Genomic DNA, 22,421 nt, shown 5'->3' with positions numbered 1-22,421 from the left:
CAGGTTGTCTGCCTGTACAGAAGCACCATTTGAATATGACATTTTGTTGCCTTGCCTTGCCTTCCTTTTGCCATGCTTGGAAAGTGTAGAGAGATTACATATGCTAAGATTTGATACCCTTTGCTGTACTTCCCCATCCCTTCCAGCTGGACCAGAGACTCCCCCAGCTCTGTCTGCAAGACTGTAAAACACACCATGTATACATGATTACAGATTCTAAATAAATTTTGACATTCTTCTTTATCTATTGTGGGCTCAGCAAAATCTGAACTAGCAAAAACACTCTCAAAGAATGGCGTTGCACCTCCAGAACTTCTGTGTCTAGGAGCAGATCTGACAATTAGCACTGATAGGTGATGAGATGATAATTGCAGTACAGAATAAGGCCACTTTTCTTATTTCCTGACACATTATTTTTAGTATACCTCAATGTTGTCTTCATCTCAGCCCTCTACCGGTTATTGAGTCAAAATTCTTCTATCTCAGAGGTAAATAAGTCCTTCCTGCCATTTTCATTGCAGGACGAGTTGTCCTCAGCACATTTATACCTAGATATTTCTGAATAAAGGATATATTTCTTTTTTCTAACACCGACAGTTCTAGAGATATCTAGAACTCTATAAGATCAAAATTCTATTTGCTGCATCTTTAAAATTCTTCTACTTCATTTGATTTTTTAATTTTTGTTTTGTTTTGTTTATTTCTATGACAATAGCAAGTTCCACTTCCAAATGAGACCTCTGCATATTTTGGTAAATCTTCAATACTGAATGAACAGGTGGCGTGTGTATTATCATTGTTAAATACTAATGCCTAACCTTACGTTATGAAAAAAGAAAATATTTATGCAGAAATAATGTTATGATCTTTAAATGTAATTAAGTTGCATCTTTGCTATTTGCACATAGGAGCTGGGCAGTTCCTTTCTAAGGTAACAGGCTCCCTCTTGTGGAGACAGTAACACAAATATAAGTCATGAGCACTGGTACCCACTCCGTGTTTTTTAACATTTCTTAAATAAGTAAAAATTGGTCAAAACTCAGCCGCCAGTTTCTCTCTTGATCCCTCAAGTGAAAATTGCAGTAATTCAGTGAATTGGCTGTGGAGCTTTACCATAACTAAGGGAAGAGTGTCCAGCAATTTACTGAAGCAATAGTAAGTAGGTCATTTATGAAGGATGCCACAGTTTTTGCACTGACTTTACTGACACGTTATGTTTTATAAAACATTTTCATTATCTGCAGCTGATTTAAAAAAAAGCTCTCATTACTCCATACTTTAAAAGGGCAGAGGGAGTGCATTTTTATCCAGTCTGAACTTAGATATTTATTTGAGATATGTTTAAAATCCGGGTGTTTGGTGATTGGCTAGCTCATTCACAGCCAGCTCAAGCATCTCTTACTGCTTGGCCAGCAACTATGTTTTAACAAACTATGTCACATCTCTAAGAAGGAAGAACTGACACTGTTATGTTTAAAAGACCTCTGGAGTTCAAATCTGTGCATCTTGCTGAAGGAAAAACTAGAATTGCATAGAAATATATTAGTAACTTCCTGCATAGTTTGTCAGAATTTATGAGTTATTTTTCACATCATTTTTCTTACCAGGTTACTTTTTGGGGCCAGTCTTACATCTTGTTTTTCTTTTTTAATAGGTGGAAACTCAACAACTGGGATATTGACTTAACAAAGGAGCGGTACAGTATGGTGGGAGGCAGACTTGTTATCAATAATCCAGAGAAATCAAGGGATGCTGGAAAATATGTCTGTGTAGTGTCAAATATCTTTGGAACTGTCAGAAGCAGTGAAGCCACTCTGAGTTTTGGATGTAAGTGTTGTTTATGTGAGAATATAGAAAAATTCTGGTTAGCCCAATGTTTTACACTGTGGTGTATTCTGCTAGCATGTGCTGTATCTGTACTACTCTGTAAAAACAGTATCTTAAGTGCCTTAGTCTGCAGAGATTGACACAAAATAAATTTGTAAGCATTTTATGTTCTTTAGCATTCAGCTGACAAAGCATAACAGCCTTCCCAGTGAGTTATTGTTAAATTATTAAGTGAAGAGACTCATGGAGCCAGATGTGGAGATAATATTGTCCAGGCTCTTTTAAAATCATGGTAGGACCTGAGGGGGAATAGTCACAGAAGAAAGACTTGAGTGAGGGCATATGGTGATGAGGTGCAGTGCAACCACAGCGCAGGAAGAAGGCACAGCACTTGCTAGGTAAAGTATGCCCTGCCTCCTAGGCTACAGTGGAAAAACCCTGCTGGGGGAAATTTCTGTCAACTTCTGACAGTCATGAGCTTGTCTTGAGAAGACATGTACATGTACAGACCTGCATATCACCAAATACATGAATTACCAAAAATCAATGAACTAAATGAAGAATAATGCAAAATTTTATAGACTTAAGACAGTGTTTGGGATTTATGTTTTATTTTTACTTCAGTTGCCTTTTCCCCAGATATATTTTATCGTCAGAGGGTACAAAAAGGAATCCCAAAAAAAAGGAATCCACTGTAACTGGGGTCCATTCACAAAGCCCTAGGTGCCCTGACACTAAGGATTTGGTGCCCCACTTATCTTTAACTGCCCTCCATAAGTAGAATTCATTCCTTGCTGTAGAAGATCAGACATTTAGTGAAAAGTTCAGTGGTCTGATAATACTTGTGAGACTGTGGAACTACAAATATTAGGGAAAGTCAGAAGCTATAATGAGCTGATGATGATCATATCATTGTTGGTATAGTCATAGTCTGTATTTAGCCAGTGTATCTCCTAGAAAAAAAAAAATTGAAGGCCAGGTTGTTACTTTTTTTAATGGAGAAAACATCAACATTTCATTTATGGGATATTTATTTATACCTAAAGCAGGCTTCAGTCATGTCAGTCCTGAATAATCAATAGGATAAAAAAAATAAACCAATAAACCTAATAGATTTAAAAAAAATAGAACCAAAACAGTCTGAGGCGTGCCTTCTGCCTACCAGCTCACTGGCATCATGAGCTGAATGTTGATAGTATACTGAGAAATTATGCTGAGCAGAACCCTAATATACAGTATTTCAATATGTAAACTAAAATAGGGTAAAGAGGTAAGGAATAGTGAAAAGATAGCTGGAAGCTGATAAATATCTGTTTAAAAAGTGCCTTCTTTCATTCTTGTTCATACTGTTGTATTTCTTCCTTTCTCCTTTTTAATGATCACCTATAAAAACATTTCTTTCTACAATCAATGTTTCTAAAGAACTGAATGGAGTTGCTAAAATTAGTAGAGAAAATGTCTGATCTTTAGTGGAAGTTTTTTTTCTTTTGCTTATGCATAAACTCATTGTAAAATGTCAACAACCATTTAGAAGAGTTCAAAAGTCTTGACCAGCTGTAATTTTGTTTTGTCGTCAAATTTACTGAAACCGTGGAACAGAACTCACATTCTCTCATATACTTCATCAATTAGTCCATCTGAGAATACTGTACATACTTTTTAGATCCAGTGCCTTAACACTCATTAAAATATTTTAAACCTAACTACTCTTAGAGATAAAGTCTGCATCACTTTTTTCTTTTCCCTGGTATTTAAAATTATGATGACAAAAATAGCAAAAAATTCATTGGTAATGAAAAATAAGCAAAACTGGCATTAAGGGTCAACAAGTTTCTATCTGCCAATGCATTGGTGTATTTCTATACTAATGTTCACTACAGGACAGAAAGTGATGATAATAATAAAAACTTACTGTAGTTAAAATCCCTCTTCTCCTCCCCTTGCTTTTTTTAAAAACTAGATCTGGATCCCTTTCCACCTGAGGAACGTTACGAGGTTAAAGTGAGAGAAGGTGTTGGGGCAGTGCTTCTTTGTGAGCCCCCGTATCACTACCCAGGTAATTCAGCTCAAAGTGCTTCATTTTCAATGTCTGAAGAGTAAAAGATGAATTAATATTTATTTTTGAAAGTTTCCTTTATATTCACTTAAACAGTAACTTTTGTGCAGCTTGAGAATCACCATTTAGGTTAGGTTGCTGTTTTGAATGTGTGTTGTTGACCATATGTTGACCATTCCATTCTACCTAGTAATGTCACCTCAACTGCTATGGTCATGGGCTTCTGTTAAAATCATGGAACAGCAGAAGCACCCCAGGGGGTCAGAGATGAGGTTATTTATTCTCTGGAAGGGACTTTTTCTCACCATTAGCTACTGAAGAGCTCTGCATGGATTATACGCATAATCTCAAGCATCTGGAATTCCATCATGAGGGGTGAAATTGGCTGTTAGCATCTCTTCTACCTTGTAAACAGAATAATGATTTAGTTTTCATGCTCAGTTTAAGCATTGTAAAGAACTGAAGAATGGAGACATATTACTAGTTAAAATATTCTAAGGTTTTGTCTAAATCACAAGACTGCTGAACAGTTCCCAGCTTCTCAGTTGCATGAGGTCAAGATCCAGCTGCCTCTCTCATCCCATCCCAGTCAGGTCCTGTGGGATGGTTGTGCCCAGGGCAAGGTGTGCACACGGTAGCCAGGTTCCCAGTAACCTGCACTGACAGCCGCAGTGCCCCAGTGTTCACTGTAGTCAGGAATGAGCCAGCTGCTGAGGCTTGCATAAATCTGTTGGCATAGCTGCCTCTCTGAAGAAAAGATCTATAACCTAGAAATTAGACTCAAGTGATTTATATACAGACAGTATTCTGTAGTTTAAATAGCTGATAGTGTTGGGTTTTAATATTGACTAAAGTATTTTCCTCCAGATGACCTCAGTTATCGCTGGCTTCTAAATGAGTTCCCAGTGTTCATTGCTTTGGACAAACGACGATTTGTGTCACAGACAAATGGCAATCTCTACATTGCAAATGTGGAAGCATCAGATAAGGGCAATTATTCGTGTTTTGTGTCCAGCCCTTCCATAACAAAGAGTGTATTCAGTAAATTTATTCCACTTATTCCGCAATCTGATCGTAAGTATTTATTGGAAATACTATGCACAGCATTTTAACTGTTTGCATTGTAATTTTGCTAATTCATAACTACTTTAATTTCTGTAAGGAGAATTATATGGCAAGTTATAATGGCTGCTGCACAATGTTACTTGGTGTTTCAGATGCAGAGGTACAAATCATTCCCGTTCACAGTGAAAACTTTGTCAAAGAAATCTCCATTGATTAAATCACACATTTCCTTTCAAATCATTGAGAACAGAGTTCTTATCCCCAGAATCCCCATTTCTTTTATGTGGTAAGCCCCTGATCCCAAAATCTTCAGTATCTTTTCTAGTCTTGGCATTGGTTCAAAGGAGTATGACTGAAAAGTAGAAACCTCATGTAAATGTTGATGAGCAGCTTCAGGATTTACTTCTTTTCCCCCAGAAAATCCCCCATGAAAGAGGAAAATCCTTTTACCCTGATGAAATTTCCTATCCAATGGTGGCCTGAGAGCTTTGTGTCTCTTGGTCAATCTCCTAAGGCACGTCTGTGGCTTTGTGTAACTGGATTATTTGCTGCCGTTTCTTCAGGAGAACTGCATGTTTTCTAAATAGGAACCAAATTCTCTTTTGCCACTTCAGACTGTCAGTCACTAGGTTCTCATAAACTTATCATCAGTTTTTCAGTGACTCTTTTATTTGTACAATTTTCCATATTACTGATTGAATTAATATAATTTCAAATTAATGGTCTTTGACCAAATATTCCAGTATTCACACTGTCTTCTTCATCTAGAACTGCAAGAGGGTTCCTACAGGGATTGCTAGCAGTGAAATTTGACATCCCTTTGCACTCATTAAACTGTAGATGTGCTTGCTCTGGCTCCTTCATACCCTTACTGAGATAAAATTGAGTCTAAATTCAAAATAATCCAAAATATTCTATCCAGTAAAAAAACAGACTCAGGTTTTTGTCTACCCACGCATAGAGTACATCATCATGCTTTAAAAGCAATTAGAAATTATTTTAAAAATGTTAGGATTAGTCATCCAGAGAAAGGTAACTAGTTGCTGAGTAAAACACTTATGCTTTACTAGTAAAAGTTCAGTGCTTAGTCAGACTTTATGAATTGACAGGCTGTTGCAGTTTAAAGAATTTTGTCTGGCATTTTAAGAAAAGTTTTATTGAACTGTGTAAATTTTAGTAGCTCTATAACTTTCTGACATGCCTTTTCTTAGAATATTTTTTTTCATATTAGGAGCAAAAGTGTATCCTGCTGATATCAAGGTGAAGTTCAAGGACACGTATGCTCTTCTGGGACAAAACGTGACACTGGAGTGTTTTGCTCTTGGAAAGTAAGTGTGTTTTAAAGTTATTGTGCAGCACGAATTGCTTTCATATTTCAGGGAATGAAAATACATATTTCATGATCAAATGCTCTTTTTGTAGTCTGCAGTTTAACTGCCAGTTCTTGAACACGCTCATTTGTACTTTACTGTACCTTTTCAAGTCCGGTTCCTGAGCTCAGATGGAGTAAATACCTTGAACCCTTGCCAGCCTCTGCTGAGATAAGCATGTCTGGTGCAGTTCTTAAGATCTTCAATATTCAGTATGAAGATGAAGGACTTTATGAGTGTGAAGCTGAAAATTATAAAGGAAAAGATAAACACCAAGCAAGTGTTTATGTACAAGGTAGGAAGAACAATTTTATTCTTAATGATCTGTGTTCCTTTTAGCTGTGTTGGAAGTGTCTGTGTTTTCACAGTTGATGTCAGTGCTGATTTGTACCATCATCCTCATACACTGTTCAAGTTAATAGAGTAGAATCAAAATTCTTGCATTAAATGCAAGGCATAATATTTATGTACTAATTATCTGGTTATATAGCTGGTATATACTCTTTGACAGGTCTGTGTTACCTGTTATATATATGCATAATGTAAATTAAATCAGTTTATAGTACTCGAAGTGAAATAACTTCTGGGAAGAAAAAGAGATTCTTAGGTTTGTTAGGATTTCTTGTTTTCTTATTTTGTTTGTGTTTTCTGTCTTAGCTTTCTGTCTTACTGGCACAGTTCTGTCTCATATGCACAGTTCTTTATTCCTCCGCCCTCTGTCACTTCCCTTTTTGCATTTGGTTAAATTAGATAACTAAAAATTGTATCTTACTGCTCATAGTGAAATCATTCCAAGTAACTTGGCTCCTTGTCTGAGGTTTATGGCACAAAACCGTGACATGAAAAGGTCACACGTAACATCTGAAGCACCCTCAGAAGATTTATGTCTCTGTCACTGGCTGTACAGAAGATCTGAGTTAAGATCCTTGGTTAAGTGCTAGAACTACAGAAGATCAAGCTCAGAATTAGTGTGACAAGGTTATTACTGCTTATAATAAGTAAAGCTAATAAAGTGGTTTGTTTACTTAACAAAATCAATATGCTGGACTGTTTCAGTATTAATTTCTTACGTGTGCTGTTTGCACCAAGAGAATAATTTCTTGGGGATCCTTTCAGTATATACACAGTTTTGCAAAGTTGCATGTCATTTAACTATCATTTTCATGGTGCTACTGAGTAATTTCCAGATGAATAATCTACAGATCAATATAGGTGATGATATCTTGTCTTCTGTCTTTCAGGAACCATTATTTCAATTCCATATTTTCTTCTCATAAGAAATAGTTTGAGGCTTTTCTGAATCTATGTTGTAAGAAAAAAACTTCTTTTTTGTGCTGGTGCATTGCTGAGTTATCATCATTACTTTGAGTTGCCTGTATCATGGAAAAAGCAGTGGAATTAATAGAACATAATGCTAATTAAATATGCGTGTGCTATATTTACAATGCATCATGTATTTTATTCTGCAGCTGCTCCTGAGTGGGTAGAACATATCAATGACACAGAAAGGGATATAGGCAGTGACCTGTACTGGCCTTGTGTAGCTACGGGCAAGCCTATTCCAACAATTAGGTGGCTGAAGAATGGTGCCTCGGTGAGTGTATTGCTGTAGGTAACACAGGCTTGAGTGGTTAGCTCATGGAAACAGTTTTTTGAAGCATGCATTATTAAAGGAAAATTAATTACAATGATCCAAATATTTCCTAATGCCACTTTCATGAGGCATTAAAATCTATTTTTTAAAGTTTCATCTCATTCTTCTCTTATTTCTTCAGGCTGTTTAGTATTCAGCTTTGACTTATCAACTTAACTTTTTACCATTTATTTGTAGATATCCCTTTTTCTCTAGGCCCTTTTAAGTAAATGCTCTTCACTCTGGATAACAAATGTCAGCTTTTCCTTGAAATTAATCCTTTTTACCACATTAAACATGAACGTGTCTTTAAAAATAAAAGACAAAATAGTCAGTGGAGATATGAAAATAAAGATAATTTTTTAAAGTATCAGTGGTCTTTCTATATCCTATATTTTTTCACATTTTTTCTACACAAAGAGTGTTGCAAATGTTTAGGTGATGTTTAAAAGAAGTTTAAAGAAGTACTGTTTGATAATTTAATTTTATTACATTGGATATTTAGTTTAAACAAAGTAAATTTTCTCTCCTAGTATCCTGCAATCATAGAATGGTTTGTGTTGGAAGGTGCTTTAAAGATTGTTAGTTCCAGCCCCCTAGCCGTGGGCAGGGGCACCTTGCACTAGCCCTGGTTGCTTAGAACTCCATCCAGCCTGCCCTTGAACAATTCCAGGGATGGAAGATCCACAACTTCTCTGCGAAAAACCTGTTCAGGCATTCCAACAGTGTATTCAAAGTCTAGTGCTTACGCTACATGAAAAGCCATTAAAAAACCAAGAGAATACGAGGGCACAGTGCAGCTCTGCATCTGCTGAGCTGTAGTGACTCTTGGCAAACAAACAAAAAAGACAATGAGGCAGCTTGGTTTTTGACTGTATACCTTAAGAAAAATGATGTTGGAGGCAGAGCAGGGATATCACCATCTGCTATATGGAGGTGGCTTAACCAGGAAAAACAATGCTTTTGTCTAGCTTTGGTAGTTATTCCAAACAAATTACAAGTTACTTGCTGGTCCCCACTGAACTTGGCTTTCACTAACAGAATCTGCATACTGGATTGCAGAACGCAGTGTGCAAGTCTCCAGTAGTACACCAGAAGATTATGCTGTGTGTTACTATGATGATATGATGATTTCCAAATGGAAGATAGCAGAAATGTTAATTGCCTTGAAAATATAATTTGTTTCTAAATCAGATAACATGTAATTAGGCCTTTCATTTAGAGCACAACAAAGATTCCTTGTATAAAATCTGATTAAAACATTTTCACATAAAATAGTCAGAAAATATGCTTCCTTTAATCTGTTCTCTTTACAACTAAGTACTATTCTCTTAATCTTCCACTACCCCATGCACTCCAATGCACTTAGATACAAGAGTTAAAGCTTTCAGCTTAATTTTCTCAAGAAAACAGAACACATTAACATGATCTTTCAAAAATTGATTGACATCTACATTTACAAAATACCCCACCTTAACTACCTTACTTTGATTGACTGTTTTTTGCTTTTTTACTATAAAACCAAGTAATAGAAAATAGTTTGTACTATCTCTCAGAGGAATCTTCTGAAAAATTCCTGCCTCACTGGGACCTGGTTTGACTTCTTCCTGTTGTAAAATGATGTAACAACAGAAAGCACTGATAAGTGACCATGGCATAACAAAGCTTATGAGCATAAAATTAATTTAATTCCTTGTTTCTTATTTCTGAATCAGTAGTGTGCATTGATATGATAACAGGGGACTGGCGAGTAAATTTCTCTACTGACACTCAGCTAGGACTTTCCCAGAAACTTAAATATTGAATGACAATGACTCTTTCTTTAGGAAAAGATGAACCCAATGTTACTGAAAAAGAAAAAAAAAAAAAGAATGTGGATGGGTCTGTATTCTTCAGCTTATGTAGTTTATGTTAATATCTTGTTATTTTATTGATTCTGTTTTTTAGTTCCGGAAAGGTGAACTAAGAATGCAAAGTCTGACCTTTGATGATGCCGGCATGTACCAGTGTATAGCAGAAAACAAGCATGGAATTATTTATGCAAATGCTGAACTGAAGATTGTGGGTCAGTGGGATTATTTCTCTATTTACTATTTCAGGCTTGAGTAAGATAGCAGTTATATTTGCAAGTACTGTTTGATAGCAGATTCCTGTGAGGATGAAGCTAAGAACTCTCACTCTATCTAAGTGAGATGGGGTTTATTTGAGCTCTCTAGCTAGTTTTTGACAACAACTTGAGGAATAAATTTACCAACTTGTGGGGCATGTGTTCAGTTTGTATTTATAATGCTTGTTTCCTGGTTCTCCCCGTCAGAGGAACTGATAGTGCTGAAGGTATACAAAGCTCATAGAGTTGCTTTTAAGCTTTCAAAACTGCTTAAGAAGCATTTTCATTTTTGCTCACATATGATCACTCCTCTGTGATGTAAAATCTGTTTTTTAGGAAACCATGTTGTCACTTACTTGGTCTTTGAAGCTCTTCATTTTTGTTCTCTCCTTTGGTTTTGCTTTCTGCAGACCCTTACACTGAAGTCCCAATGTCTGGTTTTGCCCACAAATAGCTGTGCCATTTGATGGCTGGATGTAGTTACGAGTCCACTGTGTTTTCCTGAGGAGCATCCTGTTGAAAGTTTGACTCTCAGATCCAAAGTTCTCAGCCTTTAAACAATTTCTGATGTTTTTACTGATTTCATTAGAGCAGACACACTGGCTGTATGTTTCTAAATTTCCCTGTGGTAGTTGCTGCTCTTTCCATCTCACACTTGCCTTCAGACTTTCCCAAGAACTAAACTATTCTTGGTTTTCCCAACCCATTGCGCAACAATGTTTCATTCTACACTGTTCTTCCATTGCTATGTACTCACTACCAGCTTGGTTTACACAAAATGAGCACTTATTATATGTGTGTTTTCAAAATTCAGTGTTGGTAATATGTGGATATTGGTCAGAGTTTTGCTCTGTACTTTTGTAATTAAATAATGGCCTTATTTCCTCAGGCTGTGCGCACACTTGCTGGCATGACTAACTTGCTGATATGCCAAGATGCAAAATAATTAAAAACTTTTTTTCTTTAATTTGGTTTCAAATAAAGGAAAAATTAGTAAGCAAAGGTCTGACCTCAGAGACATAAGTGTGGTGCTTATGACAGTCATAGCTCAATACTCCTGTACATCTGAGAATGCATCTACAGCAGCTGGCCAAACAGAAAAACACAAAGAATAAGAAGGGCACAGTTTTAGTTTGTAGAGACGGTTAAAACCACTGGAAAGTAAACCAAACTATTCTTTTGAATTATGATTGAGTGAGCATCTTGTTAAAGAAATTTATCTCCAGGAATCTGAATTTTATTAGGACTGATCAAAAGGCCTTTTGAAAGGGAGAAACTTTCAGTGGACTTTGATCTTGTTAGATTAAACTCAGATGAAAGTTCAGAAATCAATAGAAAGAAATCTCTAGGGTAACACAGCACAAAACTACATAATGATTTTTCATGTCTCTTGTAGATTATGTACTTCAAGTACATCTCTGTATTGTTAATATTTTTCTCACTAGTCTGCATAATGAACATTTGTAAACAATTCAGTAGTTCTGTCTTTTATTGTATGTTGGAAACAAATTCTGTTTTGCAGTAAAATCACTAACAGCAGTATTTGTGTTAATTTTTGCTTTCAGCTTCACCTCCTACTTTTGAATTTAACCCTATGAAGAAGAAAATCCTAGCAGCTAAAGGGGGACGTGTAATCATTGAATGCAAGCCTAAAGCTGCTCCTAAGCCAAAATTCTCCTGGAGCAAAGGAACAGAATTGCTTGTAAATGGGAGCCGGTTAGTATTGACTGTCAGTGAACACTTTGAGCGTTAAAAGTGTAACCTTATGTATCTGTCTGTCTATCCCATAGGATGATTCTCCATTTTGCAGACTTCAGGGACAGGAGAGTGTATAACTTCAGGAAAATGATATGCCAAAATGTTGCTGGCAGGATGGATTCAAAGAGTTAGCAGGGTATCCATCTTTACCCAGTCTGGTTCAAGAATTGAATTGTACCATAAGACTCTTAAGAAAAATACTTGAATGAGTACAAGTGAATAGAAGTACATTCTCTTGCTCCAGCAATCTGAGATTGATGTCTACATCTAATGTCTCAGTCTAATCCGCAGTCTCTTCAAATATTTTTTACTGTAGGTGTGTTTATAAATCCAGTAGTTAGATGTGAGCTTGCAAATGATGTTTGTGGTTTGTTCTTTCATTTACTACAGTTCTACAGGAAGCATTGCTTTCTAATATAGAATTTATTTTCTCTTGCACTTTCTATAGCATACGTATCTGGGATGATGGGAGCCTGGAAATTATCAATGTCACAAAGCTGGATGAAGGTCGCTACACCTGTTTTGCAGAAAATAACCGAGGAAAAGCCAATAGCACTGGTGTTCTAGAAATGACAGGTAAGCCTCAGAATTGCAGTAGTTTGTTTTGGGCAGAATCCCTTAGTTCAAAATGACTAATTTTTGTTCCAGCATTGCACTACTTTTTCAAGCTGTTCTACATCTTTCTGATTTAGTTGCTCATTAACACTGAATTGATGCTTTTAAAGGATGTTGCTCAGTTGAAACTGGGTATGTTTGCGTCAGTTCTAACACTGTATCTCAATTTTCAGGGTTGATTTTTCTGTACTAAACAAGATACATTGAATTAACCTATTTTAATGCATTCCCTTTATTTGGTAGCTTAGCACTCATGCTAAGTTGTGTTCTTGGGGCCATGGCTCAGAGAAATGGAACTCCTGATAACCTTCCTTCATGTTGTGTTTTTTTGTTTTGTAGGGGGTTTGGTTTGGTTTGTTTGTTTATTAGTTTGTTTTGGTGGTAGTTTTGGTGTTGTGGTGGTGATGGTATAAGCATGTTTGAGAGAGCATTGCAGTTAAAGAAATATGCATGAAATTTGTGAGATGAGGGCATATATCCATATGATTGTGCTTCTAAATTACCTTCCTTTATCAGTATTTTTATTTACTCATTGAGTACTGATAGCCTTAATTGTGTATTTTAAATCTGATGTCAAATAACTAAATAACTCTAGACTACAGACAGGAAGGACAACATTCTGTAAGACCCATGTCTATCAAGTACCACTGATAGTGGAAGACTCATTTGTCAAATAGGTTTTTAATCTCTGTTCCAGAAATCATGCTGGATTGACATGACAGCTCATTGCTGATGTGCTTTCTTTCTTTTCTGGTATTGTTTTCTCTTCTTTTTCACATGTAGCTATTTACACAATTTGTTAAGCATCTATTATATTGTTTCTCAATAGTTAAATTAAGATCACAATGCTCTAATGAAAATCTGACTTGGCCTAACCAAGTAGAACTTTCATTCATTACAGAGACAAGTTTTAAAACATAGGAAATGTTATAATTGAAACAAGAAATGCAACACAAATCACGTAGGACTCATCATGTGTCTTCTTTCTACTTGAGACAGAGTCAATGAATAAAAATAGTTGTAATGTGATTCAGAGATTTAAAGAGCTAAACAGAAGCCAGGTATTTTAGTTATAAAATGCTTTCTTAATTGTCTTCAGTTTGGTCTTTTGAAATGTAGTTGTATGAATAACATGTGAACTAGACTTTGACGGAGTGGTTTAATGTATGATCAAACAGTTATGAAGCTGAGGTTATATTTTAATAAATATTTATTTGTTGGAATTTTCCATGTTTGCCATTAACTTCACAGAAGCTACAAGAATTACTTTAGCTCCGTTGAATGTTGATGTCACCGTTGGAGAGAATGCTACCATGCAATGCATTGCATCCCATGATCCCACATTAGACCTGACATTTATCTGGTCTCTAAATGGCTTTGTAATAGATTTTGAGAAAGAACACGAGCATTATGAGCGGAATGTTATGGTAAGATACTATAGAACCTTATTTAATACATGAAAGCCTAGTTTTGTTTGTTGTGAATAGTTGTCTTTTCTGTGACAGTTTGGGTCCAGTAAGCCAAGAACATCAAATAGAATTACAGTTCAGACACCTTACAGACACATAGACACTTGCAGGCAGGTACCTGAAATCAGATATCTGAATTGATGTATTTTGGTACCTCAGATAAATCCCATTCTGATTATTAGTGAAAATAGCTGGTAAGTAGATAGCCTGATTGTAAACAGCGTGCAAATTACCTCAAAAAAGTATGCATGTGCATTAATTTTAACTTACCTATGTTTTTATCACCAGTATTTTTGGAATTTGGCATGAAACTGGGCCAGATGGTGGGTAGGAGTCAAACAGTCTGTAAACACTGAGGAAGAGCATTATATGAGAAGGCTAAACAAGTTAATACAAAGACACTCATTTTGGCATGTAGAACAATCATAGTTCCGTTGTATTTGCATATATGGTTATGTTTTTAGAGTCTTCTATCAGGTTTATTTAAAATTAATATCTCTATTAGAAATCCTTCTTGTTATGTCTATTCACCTGCTGATTTGCCTAATATTCAGCAACCTCCAAGTGGCTGCCTACTTGTGTAAATATTTATTCTGCTTTTCTGGATTTAAATTTTTCAAAAATCCTCATATTTAGATACCATTTTTTTTTGTGCTCCCAAGAGAAACTCTGGGTATGGAGAGAAATAGTTGCTAATGGTAGTTATAGTGTCTGAGAACACCAGGGATCACATTTAGTTTCAACTCCGTTCAAAATGATGTACCAGTGCCCCCTGAAGAGTCCTTTTGCTAGGCTGGCAATATTATCTGATTTTCCATGGACCAAGAGATTCCTTTTTTTGCTTTCAGTATCTGTTTATCTTTATGTAAAAATTTGTTTAAAATGTAACTTTTTAGTCTGATTTGGAACAAAACAGCCCTTTGAGGAGTCAAGAGTTGCCTCAACCTGCTCATTTGCTGAGTTGTAAGACATAGTTAAGAAGCCACACTGCTCCCTTTCAGCGAGAGAACATGTCGTTGTCCAGCAAGCCAGTAGAAATAGTCTAAGATCAGCTGATAAATGTTCAAACCCAAAGACATACCCTCCTTTCTGCAATAAATCTCCTGACAGGCTGTGTCCACACTCAATAGCAGGGTAGTAAGTAGTCTGCAGTGTATTTTGTGTTGCCTCAGGAATGAATAAGTATGTAGTTATTTTCCAGTACACTGGCATCTTTCAAAACATTTCCTGCAGGTGGCTATTAAGTCACACTTTTGATAGGTCTATATTTACACCCCAGTAGAGTAATTGATGCATAGGAATACCTTGGAAAAGCTTGAATTGCCTCCTAATTGTATGTGCTTATATAAAGACTGGAATGAGTCTGAGTGTCAGACAAAATACGAGCTTAAAGAGTAAAGCCCCACTAAACCTACTCTTTGTGAAAGAGCAAATAAAATCAGTCTGTGTTGGATTTTATTTAGTTGATTGCTTTAAGCTACCTGACAGATGTCACACAAAGAAATTTGTTCCACAGAGCAGAAAAGAAGATTGAAAGTGTTAATGAATTGGTTATTTTGGTGTGGAAGGAAGGTAAAAATGGCTTTATCAGAAGAGTTTGTAATGCAAGAGAAAGCACTCCATCTGTGGGTCATGTGTTGAAATGTTGAACAAAAAAATGTATATCACTGATAACACACTTTTGGGGTTTTCTCTAAATAAAGAAAATAGAAGTAAACTGGATTTTTTTTTTCTTTTAGGAGAAGTTAATTCTGAAATTTAATCCTGCTTTTAAGGCACTTTCTAGCCAAGCATTTCAAGTTGACAAATGTGGGACCAAAAAGAAGATTGACAGTTTAGTTCCCAGCTACCTCTTTCATCTTCTGGATAGCCAGTGGTCCTGGACTCCTGATCTCAAATTCTGATTATCTCCACAGTACTTTATGTCCTTTTTTGAAGTGCTTCATTTCAAAACCAAATAACCCTACCTTTTCTAGACTACCTTGGTCTCTACAAACTTTCTGTGGTCTGCAGAGGGAGGGAAAGAGGTGCTTCTCTTCATGTGGGTGATGAATCTTGTGCTGGAATGTTTTGTTTTTCAGTAGATATAGGGTAGATACTCTACAGGATTCAAAAGCAGATGAAGAACCCTTAATTCACTTAGACCTTTAAGTAATTTAGATCTAAATATCAATTAATTTACTTCAGGATACCTTGAAGGATATCCTTCCTCCTGAAGGATATTTCTTGGTTTGTTTTCTATTTGATCCGTCAAAACTGGTAGAAATTCTTTTAGGAGAGTTGTCATCTAGTTTTGCATTCCTAAGCCTTAATTCAGGGCTTTCAAATGCAAAGCAAGTGCAAATAGTCTTTGTTACTCTTCCACAGGTACCTTGGTCTTTATCTGGGACAGAGGAGACAGTAGGATTGGATTTGAAGTGTGCATTTGTAGGTATTAGATGATTTGGTGCTTCAGTAATAACAAATGCAGAATTCAGCAAATCCAATGCAATGGTTTATGTAGGATATAATTAAGACAAATATGCAGTTTCTGTATTTCTCTTCTATTCATTTGTTATTGTATTGTGGCATTAAGGGTTTTTCTCCTTTCTGGGCAAGCAAAGGGATTTTCTCTTTTCTCCTGCCAGTTTCCCTCTCCCTGGCAATTCTGGGCTGAAGTCGCTGGGTGGCAGGTTTGCTCAGGCTCTCCTGGATGTAAAGAGTGAGCTGGTTTACACTTGACAGCAGCAGCCCGAGCTGCTGAAATGTGTTCACCAGCACTTCATAAACACAAAAGAAAAAGATATTCCACTGTGAATATTAAGACTACTGGGTATATGAAGCATGTGCATAATTCCCTGTGGATGAAGGATCCTCATCTATCCCTCTGATAATATCACTATTAATTTATGTGACTATGCAGATCAAGTTGCTGAAACTTGATAGAGCCACAGTATTTCAGTTCTCAAAATAATACTATTATTATTGTCATATAGACATAATGAAATGCTAATTAAATTCAGGTAAACACCTGCATAATTCTTCTTTCTTTAAATGCAAGCTTTGGTATCTCCATCATTGCTGAAGGCAAAGCTAATTTGCATTACATTAATACTAAAACTAATTTCTCAAAAGGACATTTGTCAGTTCTGTTTTCATTTCCTGTGACAGCAGTATGTAAAGTGGGAAAAAAAGAAAAAAAAAGAATTGGTTAGCTTCCAAAGAGTCAAATGGAGGCTTTAAAATCTTACTATTAAATAGATTACTTTTATCTTTATATGTGGTTGTTCCTCTGATTATTTGATTGAGGGATTAAACATTAACACATCTTTTCAAGTCCCAGAAAGATACAGCTCTTCAAGTAATCTGGAAAACTCGAATGTTTGTTTGTTATTTATAGATCTGCTTTCTTGTCATATATGTTTAAAGATGTAAAAGATTACTTTTAAGATGTTTACATTAAAAATACATAAAATATCCAAAAAGGAATATTCCTTTAAGTTCATTACAAAAAAAAGAGTATTTTTTTAATACTTTTGGATCCCACTAGTCCATTCTTATGGATAGTCAGGAAATATAATAATTTAACTGGTTTAAGTCAGAAACTTATACGTAGACTTAAGAAGAGTTCAGGTTTAGGCTATAGTTGTCTTAGTGACATCATGGCACAAATACATTTTAAATAGCTTCCCATATCATCAGTATTTCTGTTTGCTACATTATTTATTACTTGTCTTAATTGATATCAGTGAACCTGAAACCCTGATGGTTTTATCACCATTTTATCTTTAATAAGTCAAATTGAATTGCTGTACAAGTGTTCAGGAAGTTGACCTTCTTGCAAAAAGCTTTCCTCTTTAAGTATGCAAAAAAAGAGTGAGTAGTGATAGAAAGATACAGTAAAGCCAGGGGATGAATTTTGTCATAGAGACAACTGACTTGCTATCTCCTCACATTTTCTCACACAAAGAGGCATTTCTCAAGCTGAGGCTGACACACCTCAGTGTCGTGAGTGCTACAGAGCAGGAAGCAAAACTTGCTGAATCCACACTGACTCTGAAGTGTGAATTCTGAGTTTGCAGTGTTCTCTCCAGTGTTCTTCGGTGCAGGGACGTGGCACAAAGGCAGACAAATACATTCAGCAGAGAACTTGCAGGACCCACAGCTCAGGCTCTATTCAGCTGTGAAGTAGCTTCTGAATCCAAGGTGTCTGTGCATAACCACCTCTGTATCCCTGCAGCTATCTTGTGCATAACCTGCAGTAGTGTAGACTTCTCTGAATACTGAAAAGCTTGCTTTTTCTTTATGCAAATATTATTCCTCTTACTTTATCTCTCTTTGAAGTACAGAAAGCTTTACAGTGTTCTAGGGTGACACTCATAATATTCTGGATATACACTACCAGACAGGTACTTTTCACACTTAAATAAGTGCAACACAAATGGAAGAGCCTGTTTCTTTATTTAATTATTAAAGGTGATTAGTCCAGATACCAAAATTCCCACTGCAGATTTCTGAAAGTGGTGAGATGAATTCTAGATTGGAGACAGTGTTTGCCAAAATACTTTGCTTGTTTCTTCTCCAAAACTGATGAGTTTATAAACAACAAAGAACAAGTTGAACTATAAAAGTCATATTAGAAGAGTAGAGATTTACAGCTGCCTGTTTTTTGTACATTATTTTAAATTGCAGTTTGTTGGCTGACATGGATAGAAAAAGTTATTCTACTGCATGCTCCTGCTTCAATGGATTGCTATGGAGACACTTAATTTTATTGTATAAATCTGTATTCCAACCCAAACCTATTCTATGATTCTATGATTCTACTGTCTACCTGCAGCAGAAAATACACAAGGATTTTAATTTCCAGTTTTCCTCATTGCTTTCCCTGGTAATCCTCCTTGCAGAGTGTTTAGCCTTGCTCCAGGTGTAGACCAGGAAATTAATAGAAAGTTCAAAAGAACTGAAGAATTGGAGTAAAATAGATAGAATTAGAGAATCATAGAACAGTTTAGGATGGAAAAGATCTTTAAGAAAACCAAGTCTAACTGTTAACCCAGCACTATGAAGTCCACCTCTGAACCATGTCTCTAAGTGCCACATCTACATGTCTAAAAGGCTCCAGGGTTGGTAATTCAACCACTTCCCAGGCTGACCTCTTCCAACGCCTGACAGCCTTTTCCATGTAGAAATTTTTTCCTTGTTATTTGGGAGAAGAGACCAACCCCACCTCACTACTTTAGGCAGTTGTAAAGAGTGATAAGGTCCCACCTCAGCTTGTGCTCCAGGCTGAACACCCCCAGTTCCTTCAGCTGCTCCTCATCACGCCTGTGCTCCAGCCCCTTCACCAGCCTCATTGCCCTTCTCGGGACCTGCTCCAGCACCTCGATGTCTTTCTTGCTGTGAGGGACCCAAAACTGAACTCAGTACTTGAAGGGCCTCCTCACCAGTGCCAAGTGCAGAGTGACAATCACTGCCCTGGTCCTGCTGGCCACACTTTTTCAGATACAGGCCAGGATGCCATTGACCTTCTTGGCCACCTGAGCACACACTGGCTTATGATCAGCTGCTGTCACCCAGCACCTCCAGGTCCTTTTCCACCAGGCCGCTTTGCTGCCACTCTTCCCACATCCTGTAGCACTGCCTGGGGTTGTTGTGACCCAAGTGTAGGACCTGCACCTGGCCTTGACTTCATACAATTGGTCTTGGCTCATTGATCCAGCCTGTCCAGATCCCTCTGCAGAGCCTTGCTGCCCTCCACCAGATCAATACTCCGGCCTAACTTGGTGTCATCTGCAGGCTCGCTGAGCATGTACTTGATCCCCTCATTCAGATTGTCAGTAAAGATATTAAACAGGACAGGCCTCAGTACTGAGCCCTGGAGTACCCCACTGATGCCCAGGTGCCAGCTGGATGTAACTCCACTCACCACCACTCTCTGGGCCCAGCCATCCAGACCATTTTCTTTCCCCACAACAGTCCACCCATCCAAGCCATAGGAAACCAATTTCTCCAGGATAATGCTGTCGCAAATGGTGTCGAAGGCTTTCCTAAAGTCCAGCAGAAAACATCCACAGCCTTTCCCTCACCTAATGAAGAGGTCACCTGGTTGTTGAAATCAAAATAGGAAAGTTCAGTTACACACTGATAAGGAAGAAGAGGTTATTTATGGGCTAGAACAAAGCCAGGGTTGTAGTGAGCTCATTTAGTACAGTTTTTGAATGTATTAGGTGGCAGGTGATCGTTGATGAAGCATGACCAACCAAATCAACTGCTTACTGGATTTTTATGAAAGAGAGTTCCAGGACTCTCTCAAGATACTGTCTCAATACACTGTTCTCAGTGCCTTGATGTATTAGGGAGGTCCTTTAGACATTAGTGAGCTGAAAGTGATTCTAAGTATTACTCCAAAGCTACCCAATTTTGGGTAGGTTTGGAGGAATATTTAGAGGCAATGGTCTAATAATAATCTAGTGAGCATGGAATGTGATGGATGGAGTCAGTGGTTAGGAGCAAGGAGGGGAAGGAAAGCAGAAGATATAATGTTGAGGGTGAAGCCAACAAGTAGTTTGCTCTGGCAGAAGCCTTTGAGGAAACTTATTCTACTTACAGCACAAAGAATTGTAATTAGTTTAGAAGATCTGCCAACTTCTCTGCTAGAATTTAAAAAATACTCTGCAAAAGCAGTTGACTGTAACATTTATGTGCTTGTGAGACTCACCAGGCTACCAAAATTCATGTACCATCTGTAGTTAGATAGCAGAAGCTAAGGAAGCCAGGTGTGAACACTACTCAGAGAAATGTAGTTTGCAGTGTATTGTGAATTTTCATCAGCCATAAAGCTGTGAGCCATGAGCATAAGTGAGCAAGTAGCTAGGCTTTTTCTGCTGTTATAAGTGAAATAACAAGGCCCATTACCAAAGGGATGCTGGTGCAAAGCACAATGTCTTAAGGAATTTTCAGTGGTATGCTGAATGGAGAAGAATAATAATACATTTGTTGGAAATACTTCCCGGTCCACATCTCAAATGTAGAATTACATTGTATATCCTTTACATATAAATATAGCTCACTGAAGGAAAAGATTCTTTAGTGGGAATGACTGTCATCATTATCCTGTTGAGTTTTTTATTTATCTGTAACTATGGCTTATACAACAAAACAAGGTCTTAGGTGAATAGAATTAAGACAGTGGTGTTGCACTGGGGGTGTTGTCCCTATGTCTCTGATGTCAACAGCAAGAAAACATCTATAGTCACATTTACATTAACTTACCTCTACAGGAGTTGGATCATCTGTTCTGGTTTTAGCAACCACTCAACTAATTCTGTACTGGCAGGATCAAACCAATTCACATGAGCTCATTTAGAGTTAATAATTCTAATAATGAATTATATATGAATTATTAGTTATAACTATATGAATTATAGTCAATAATGAAAAGATATTGAACATTATTTCTAGCTTTGGACAAACTGACCTCAGCACCAAGAATCCTGTCTCTTCTGGATTACTTCTTATTGATTCTCTTACCATTTTACATCTACTGTGCATTAAACAATGCTGAAGCTCAGATGTCTAATTTTAGAACCTGAATTTAAAAACATACTCTGGCTCTGCTTACCAGGTTCTTCTATTTCTGCAAGTTAACTTTCTTATTTCTTGGTCTTGGAAGTCTTATATTAACAGAAGTTCCTTTATTGTCTCTGAGGGCCCAACAGAATGGATAGACACTGTTTTTAGTCAAAACACTAGATTCCTGTAAATGATATTTAATTGTACAGGGGTGCATTCTGATGGCTTTTGGCAATTTAGTGCCCTGGAAAAGGTGATGGTCAAAAAAACCAGTGACTCTCAGAAATAGGTCATAAAATGCTATTTTTGACATCACTATTAAATCATAAATATAGGGCTTATATGATGCAAGTATTTGCTTGAAACTTGGTAAATACTGAGTGGTGAACCACAGATACCCTTGGAATATCTCTGAGTATTGCTATCACTATTTCCAGTCTGTGATTCAGTCTTTTCTGAGTTAAGGAAGGCATTTTTAAACATAACCAAGCTGAGGTTTTGAGATGAAAACATACAGTACATTCATATCTAATTTGTGGACAGAATTCGCTGATGCCTGTGCTCTTAATTTGCTTGGTAAGCTCTTCTCTTACCACCAAGAACTTTGGCTTCTTCTGAGGTATGGAAAGCTTTATTACCAACTGCATGAAGTCTTGCTCCAGGAGAGCTTCTGAAGCAACAAGATGCAACACCATATCTATGATTTTTTGATGGTTTTTAAAATTATGTTACATTTTTCCATCTGTTTTTCATAATTTAGGTTATAAGACCAAATTGTCGTAAGGGAAATTATTGTTAGGGCAAGTATATGGGCACATCATTATTAAATACAATAAATTGTTTTAATTAAAGTGCTAACATAGAAATAAGTACTAGCCCCAGTAAGAATTTGCTGTCATTTGCTATTGAAGTCATAATATGATTATGAGAATTCTCATAATCTGTTTCTAAACGTTATTGCTTTGCC

At 36.8% G+C, this 22,421-nt stretch overlaps 1 protein-coding gene across 1 annotated transcript in view; it reads left to right on the top strand.

The window, feature by feature from the left end:
• CNTN1 (contactin 1) overlaps window positions 1-22,421 on the top strand; it is a 209,660-nt gene that overhangs the window by 143,991 nt on the left and 43,248 nt on the right. The window contains exons 6-15 of the mRNA XM_030961150.1: window positions 1,655-1,827; window positions 3,788-3,883; window positions 4,751-4,957; window positions 6,180-6,276; window positions 6,432-6,613; window positions 7,788-7,912; window positions 9,899-10,016; window positions 11,624-11,774; window positions 12,265-12,392; window positions 13,683-13,858. Of these exons, the coding sequence (XP_030817010.1) occupies window positions 1,655-1,827; window positions 3,788-3,883; window positions 4,751-4,957; window positions 6,180-6,276; window positions 6,432-6,613; window positions 7,788-7,912; window positions 9,899-10,016; window positions 11,624-11,774; window positions 12,265-12,392; window positions 13,683-13,858 (1,453 nt within the window). The remainder of the gene's footprint in view (window positions 1-1,654; window positions 1,828-3,787; window positions 3,884-4,750; window positions 4,958-6,179; window positions 6,277-6,431; window positions 6,614-7,787; window positions 7,913-9,898; window positions 10,017-11,623; window positions 11,775-12,264; window positions 12,393-13,682; window positions 13,859-22,421) is intronic.

Source organism: Camarhynchus parvulus, chromosome 1A, assembly GCF_901933205.1.
Source record: "Camarhynchus parvulus chromosome 1A, STF_HiC, whole genome shotgun sequence".
Taxonomy (NCBI): Eukaryota; Metazoa; Chordata; class Aves; order Passeriformes; family Thraupidae; genus Camarhynchus; species Camarhynchus parvulus.
This window is presented reverse-complemented; position numbering and strand designations above follow the sequence as displayed.